This window comes from Belonocnema kinseyi, chromosome 6 (assembly GCF_010883055.1).
Source record: "Belonocnema kinseyi isolate 2016_QV_RU_SX_M_011 chromosome 6, B_treatae_v1, whole genome shotgun sequence".
Lineage (NCBI taxonomy): Eukaryota > Metazoa > Arthropoda > Insecta > Hymenoptera > Cynipidae > Belonocnema > Belonocnema kinseyi.
The window spans coordinates 12,721,072-12,728,889 of record NC_046662.1 but is presented as its reverse complement, the minus strand read 5'-3'; the positions used below and the strand labels follow the sequence as shown (position 1 = coordinate 12,728,889).

Below are 7,818 nucleotides of genomic sequence, written 5' to 3'. Positions count from 1 at the left end.
CTTTCCTTACAAAATAACGATTTTAATGTAAAAAAAATTAGACATACATAACTCATGAGCGAATAAATAATAACTTGAAATTTTAATCAAATATTTGAAGTGAAGGACTTTAAAAAGGCGTTTGAAACGAACTTTAAAATTATTTCATTTAGAAAAGCTGAACTGAGTCTTCCGAAAAGCGCCACTTTTTGTCTCCAAGAAGGTTTTGAAGCATTAAAACCTCGTTGTAGGTATCGATCGCTGTAAATAAATGTAAAATTTAATATAATTTATTAATTTATAAGAAATATATCAGGATTTATCTGAAATTCTTACAGAAATTTTCCGTCATTTCGGGAGGAAAGAGGGTGAAAGAACTGGCTGACAAAGTAGATTTTGATTTAACAGTTCCAGAAACTTCAATGTAGCCTTCTGCATTCCCATCGATGGGTTCTGGCAATGCTACGTTCACTTGAACGTCGTCTGTTGTCTTAATTTGAACAGATTTCCCATCTTGACCCGCCTGAACTCGTTTCAACATTTTTCAAACAAAACGAACAAATTCAGAGTTACAAAAGTTTAAAAGATTTAAATGATTTCAAATGATTTTTAACATTTTCAAGAGATTTCTAAACATTTTAGAGGATTTAAAATATTCTTCATATCGACCAAGGTCTTTTTTGAAAATAATTATAATTCCGATTTGGAACATTAGATAATTTTTGGTCATGAGAATAAAAATTCTTATTTAGAACAAAGAATTTTGTAAAAGAAGACAAAATTATCATTTTTTACCGAAATGTTCTGTTCCAAAGTATGAATTATAAATTTTTATAAAATTTGGAAGAGGGAAGTTTTAGAATTCCAGCAAATTTTTATTTATAACAATAAAACAATTTTTATAATCAAAGAAATTCCGAATTGGAACAATTTTCAATTTTCGACGAATTCCGACTTGAAACATCAATTTTTTTTGTAAATTCCTTTTGCATAAATCAAAATTAAAATTATTTTTAGAAATGTCCGATTCCACATAAAAAATTACGTTTTCCAAGAAAAAATCATAATTATTTACGAAAATTCTTCGTTCTAAGCAAAAATTATTTTTATTTTCATAATCACCAAGTCAAAATTATCTTTATTTAGAATAATTAATATTATAATTGAGAAATATTGTGACTCCCTTTTTTATGAAATTTGGAAGTTTTAAATTCTGGAAAATTCATATTTTCAAATAAAAATAATTTTTAAATTCAAACCAATTTCGATTTGGATCAAGGAATTTTCAAAAATTGATTATTTTTGTAGACTACTATTTTATAAATCAAAAATAAAATTTTTTCTGGCTTACTATAATCTTATTTATTATAATTTCAAAATAATATTAAAAACTTAATGCAAAATAAAAAATGGTATAATATTCAGAGTTCTAAAATTATCTGAAACGATATGTTTTGAAACACTTTAGAAAGTTTTGAAATAACTTAAAATCTTTAAAATTCCTTGACATAAAATTTAATTCATTCCCTCAAGTTCTCTAGAAATTCGTTAAAATTTCCAGAAATACCTTAACATCTTTTAAAATCGTAAAAATCTATTAAAGTAAGTAGAGATCATTAAAAATTCCATGAATACAGATTAAATTCCTCTCTAAAAAGAAGCTTTTAAATAATATAAATCTTTATTTTTATGTTCTAATATTAAAATCTTACATTTTTAGTTAAGTAAGATATGCTTGAAAAAGCTCTTACTTTTGGAATATTAATATTTCCATTGGCATCAATATTTTTTACGTAAATATTGTTAAACTTTAAATAAGGCTATTTTAAAATCTCAAATTAAAAACGATTTATTTTCGAAAAATTTATATGTACTATTGACAATTCAAAGAAAATCTCAGGTTTGTTTATTTAAAAAGAAAGCAATTAATTTTATCTGAAAATTTTGTATTCATATTTATAATTTCTAAAAGAAAAAATTAGGAAACTTGAAAATTAATTTTATTACAAATTATTAAATTTTTTCTTATTTCACGTGTTTTCTATAATTTTGAATAATTTAAAGTTTTTTCAAGTTATATTGCAAGAAATATGAATGGAAATAATATTATGAGGAAAATTTCTCTTAAGATTATTTTCGTTAATATCATAAACAAATTTAATGAATAAATATATAATTCAGATATTTGCAGACAGAAAAATTCGTTTTTTTTTCTATGTAAGTTTTTTTAAAAATAGGAACCTCATTATAATTTCAGCAAAATTCCTAATTTGTTGAAAAATTTTATAATTTTGTTAAACAAATTTAATAAATTATTTTTTAATTTTTTTCGAAATTCTAAACATTGTTTAAAATGATTCGATTTTTCTTAGAAATTAAAAAAAGTTTTCTTAAAATTTTCCACATCCATTTTTTAAATAATTTTGTCAATCTTTCTAAATTTTTGAATAATCTCTTAAAATTAACTTTTCAAAATAAAAAATCATTCTTAATTTTCTTAGGAAATGTTTTTCATTGTTTTGAAGATTTAAAAATTCTTATAAAGCTTCTAAATTTTTTGGTTTAAAAATATAATATTTTTGACTAAAATATTATTTAGAAGTTATTTTTAAATTGTAAATAGTTTATAAAGTTTCAATTAGACGTTTACATTTACTTAACGACTTTACAATTGAAACAGTTTAATTTTTAACGTTAAAATCTGGAAATTATAAAATTGTGAACTAATTCAAATCATATTTCAAATAAAATATGATCCATTCTTTAAATCTTAAAGGCACACTTCAATATTAAAAATAATTTATTTATAATCACAGTTGGTCAACTAAAAATGTTTTTATCCAAAACCTTCGATTTTGAACGATTTTAATTTTTCAAGGTTTAAGTCTTTAAAATTGCATTTTAAAATTCTTTAAATTAAAATATACGCTCAAAAATTAAAATCTAAAATTTTTAAAGTAGAATATTTTCGAAATATGCATTCCAAACTGAATGATATCAAAATTGAAAAATATAACAATGTAACTAATTATTTAAAAAATGGTTAAAATCAAAGTTGGACAGATTTTTTTCTAAAAATTGGTAAAATTTGTAAAATTCCATATAGATTTCTTGCAAAAAAAATAAATAAACCTAAAATTATTAGAATTTTAAAAAACACTTACAACCAATATAATTTATAAGAAAATAGAAAAATTACATTAAAAATGAGGCTAGACAACTTTCTTTGAAAATTTAAAAGTTTTGTTTTTCAAATTTTGTCGATCAAATCACTGATTTAAAATAAAGTCTATTTTCAAGCTTCCAGTCAATTTTGATTAAAAAAAACCTGATTCAATGCAAAATTCGTATTGTACATTTTAAAAAAAGACACGAAAACTGCGTAATTCGATCAGTGATGGACCCTAAAATATTTGAGGTTAGAAATCACTTACCTATTATTTTATTACATTATTTTTACGAGAATACATAGATTGTGTTTACAAGTTATTCGCAATCAACATTTCTTCATATTTTACAGATAAATTATCCAAAAAAAAGTGCCTATTAATTCTGGTAAATTGAGGTTAAAGAAATGTTTTCTCTCACCGATAAAACTTTGCCCAGCAGAATGACAACTTCGCCCATATTTTGGGGCAAGTCTTGACCACGAATCCGTTTCTTCAGCATTTTTGCGTCCGTTACCGTTCAGAATCGTTTTTATTTATACAAATTTTATTTCTTTCAGACTTTTTTAAGGACAGTAAGAGGGAAAACAAAGAAGCGTGCACTTGCCGCGTTTTCTATCCAGTGATCCCAGCTTTGGCGACTTGGCGTGTTGAGCTACTGCGCTTGCATGGCGCAGCGATCCTCATTGGTTGCTGTTGGCGCGCGATTCAAACCGGGTATAATTAACAAAGATATGAATTTAAATATATATTAATTACAGATTGTACATTAATATCGAAAATTATGTAGATTGTGATTTACGGCGATAAAAAATAATAACGCGTGTATTGTGTAATTAATAGTTGTTTTTTTTTTTAGTTCGAAAGACTAACTTATTTTTCACCAACTAATTTTTAAATAAATATATTTCTAACATTTAATATAATATGTGTGAATAGTCTCATAATTTTATGTGAAAATTTCCAATTGCAAAAAACCATAATACTAGATAAATACCTGAAAATAACGTTTTCAGCTTAGAACAGTTCTTTTTAATTCAGGGACGTTACATAATGAAGTTTATTATAAGGAACATACATTATCATTGCTAATTATAAAAATCAAGCCACTGTCTGCTAATAGCAACCAAATTCGGCAATTTGTACCAAAATTTCGTTTTAGATACGGCTCGTTAAATACACATTTTTGTTTTTCAAAAATCTTTGTCAATAACCCTGGCGGATCGAAGGAACCGAATGGAGCCTCTCTCTTTAAAACAGTCGAAAAAGCAGCAAAATCAATTTTTAAATTGTTGAAATTCGGATTCTACGTTAAAATTCTCTATAGAAGGTCGCGGAATAATCGCAATAGTTTTTTTGCAAAGGTAAAAAATTAAAAAAAAAACATAAGACGTATAACGCCTGTTGATTGCTACGTACAGGCGATGCGTTTGAAATGTAGCAGTCAACAGGCGTTATACGTCTTATATTGTTTTTAACTTCTTACCGTTGCAAAAAAAAGACGATTGCGTTTATTTCGTGACCTTCTGTAGGGAATTTGAACGTAGAATCCGAATTTCAGCAATTTAAAAATTGATTTTGCTGTTTTTTCGAGTTTTTTAAATAGGACCCGAATTTGAACCCAATGGGGTGTTTACGGGCACTTTGTAGAGGCTCCATTCGGTTCCTTTGGTCCGCCAGGGAAGATAAAAATTCATCTTTTGAATTGAAAGAAAATAAGCCATTATTTACAAAATATACGCATGGCTATTTTTTTCCAACCTTGAATTACAATTTACGTAATTTTTTATATTAATGTATAATTCATAATAATGATATATTTTAATGTCAATAATTGTTAATTGTACCCAATTTGAATCAAGCGCCAATAGCGACCAATGAGAGTCGCTGCTAGCGTTGGGTCGTTACCTGAAATTACCGGTAACGGTAGAAATTTCCGGTAAAGTAGAGGAAATTCTCCGGTAACGAATGGTAACGATATTTATTTGAATTTCAAAACTAAATTTAAATTGCTTATTGTTTTTGCGTTTATTTGATATAATATTTTTCAATATTCGTCACATTAAATAACTTGTGGGAAAACTTTCACGTTTAAAAGTGTTCCTTAACTTCCACGGTGGGATTTGGTTTTGCTTACAAAATGTATACACACATTATTTTTTGCAAAAATATTGTTCCTTTTAATTTTTCACACTTTGCAGATTGAGTAGACAGCAATTACGTATGTATTTGTTACATAAAAGTATATGAAAAACATTTCTTGAACATAATGTTTAGAAGGGTATCTAACCTAATATGCTAAAACGTTGTAGGCGTTTTGCAGTTTCACACAATCATGAAGAATAAGAATATTATTACTATGCTTATTATGAATAAGAAAAGACACATCATATGTTTCCAAATATTTTGGAAAGATATTGACAAACACGTAATTTTCTGTAATAATAGATAAGGGTAAGATAAGAGGGTGGTTTCAGGAAAACATTCTAAGTAGACATATAATATAAATAAAAATTCAATATTATTGTTTGGAAAAAAACCGTTTTATTAAATTTTTTTATTAAGTACTAACAATAAAAGACGCGTAAGGATATGAAAGACAATAAACGAATACACCAATTTCCTCGTTAAATAAAAGAGTAATTTCCGAATTCAGCCTATTCAAATTCCATTCAAATTCAGTCTATTTTAATCCTATATTATTTTTATAGGAACATTTCCTTTGTCTTTGAAAGCACATCTTATTTATTTAGAAATCAACCATTTACATTAATACGTTTATTCTCCATGAAACTAAGGTACTATATTAGGTTATGTTCCGATTTGAGTATATGAGAGTTTTTTAAAGTTTCAAAGTTGGCAATGCCATGTATAAGCATGGGCATCATTGCGCACCGGCAGCCTATGTTTATACATTGGCATTGCCAACTTTGAAACTTTAAATAACTCTCAACTGCTCAAATCGGAACATACTCTAGATAGGAATATGCAAGCTACCATTCTAGTTCCCCGCCAAATTTAAAATCGCTAAATTGATATCGAATTATATAAATATACTTACATGATACAGATTATTTATTTTTGAATTATACTGAAGCATTGTTATCAAACCATAAATTATAAATAAAATTATGTGATATAATATATGAAATATTTAAATTTGACTATATGATTTTTAACCCACACTTTTGCCAAAAAGTAGCTCTTGCAAAAATTATGATTGCAAACGAAATTTTACTCAGTTTAAAAATAGGCGGGCGCTAAAACTATAATCATATGATTTTTTAAATAAATATTAACAAATAATAAAATAATAGTAGACTGTAGGTCAAACATAGGAAACTTAATTGCACATAAACGTAATCTTCAGACCCCCTATATTTGAATTATATTGTGATAGTCATAAATATTAATAATTACTTCGCATAATCTTGAATTTAAATTCGGTTTCCATTTGTCACGTCTACAATTTATGATCCACATTGACAGTCTTTCTCTTCGCCCTAGTAGAAAACGGTAAAGTTTAAATCCATCTTCGTTTCTATTTTTACAAAACGGAGCACTGCAGCAGACCATTTTTCTTATATTCTAAACTTAATTTTAATTAAACTATAAGACATGCTTCTCGCACTGTTTATCGCAAAATGTCCAGGAACCAGAATGGCGGTTGCATATTTCTGTCTAATATAGCATGATGTAAGAATACACGGTCTAGCCACACGCAACTAAAAAAAGTTAACCAATAAGGAGCAGCTCCACCACTTTTAACCATATTGGATAAGTGAGCGCGCGAGAATTAAGTATATTTGAAAGGAAGTAAATGAAATTTTTGAGATACGTAATCTAAAGTATAAACAAATATATAACATCTAACATGTAATATAGAAGAAATACTTAGAAATATGGATAACATAACCTCTCAAGGCACCTGAGGATTTGTACCTTTTAACACGAATGAAATGAAGTATCATCCACCTAAGGAGAAAAAAGAATATTGTTTTCGGGCTGAAAGCAGAAATAAATAAATGCAAAATATCGATATCATATACTGTATTATGATAATATCCGTTTTTATATTTCGTATATACATAAGCACTAAATGAGAACAAAAGAACCCTCTCAGGGTACACAAAGTCTCATGTTCAGATATTATATTCATATGAAATAATGATTTTATTGGTATTTTCAATAGAAACACCACTCCAATTTTCACAAAATTAATCTTAACACGACGCCCTTTCACAAACGGATAGCGTCAGCAGTGTCCGCTTCTTGCACCTTATTTGAATATTGAGAACTTTCACAGGTATTGACATTGATTTACAATGTAGCCATAATTCATGATTTCAAATCTTTTGAGTGAAGATCGAGACGCTAACGGTTGCTGTGGTAACCAAGATGGCCAAAAGTGGTGGAGTGCGAATGGGGACGAAATTGGGGGAGCTGATGGCTAGACCGTGTATTCTTCGATCATGTAATATAGTATCTTAAGGGCATGTGACACAGCTAAATACCTATATTACCGACCACAGTTTTTCAGTTCACTGAATATTTTTTTGAACCTAAGAACTTTTTTGCAAATAAAATATCGAGCTGAAACTTTGGGAAATGTATTAGAGTACAATAAAGTACGTTTAGGTACTGCATTTTGGTAGGAACTTCACTGAAAATT

The 7,818-nt window shown here is 27.2% G+C and overlaps 1 protein-coding gene across 1 annotated transcript; it reads right to left on the bottom strand.

Annotated features, from left to right (window-relative positions):
* Positions 1-3,771, bottom strand: LOC117174632 (replication protein A 14 kDa subunit-like). The gene is made up of 3 exons (XM_033363891.1): positions 3,568-3,771; positions 316-502; positions 1-240 (listed from the first exon to the last, which is right to left on the bottom strand). The coding sequence occupies exons 1-3, from the start codon at positions 3,646-3,648 to the stop codon at positions 149-151; spliced, it is 360 nt and encodes a 119-aa protein (XP_033219782.1). The 5' UTR covers positions 3,649-3,771; the 3' UTR covers positions 1-148.
* Positions 3,772-7,818: the final 4,047 nt, after the last annotated feature.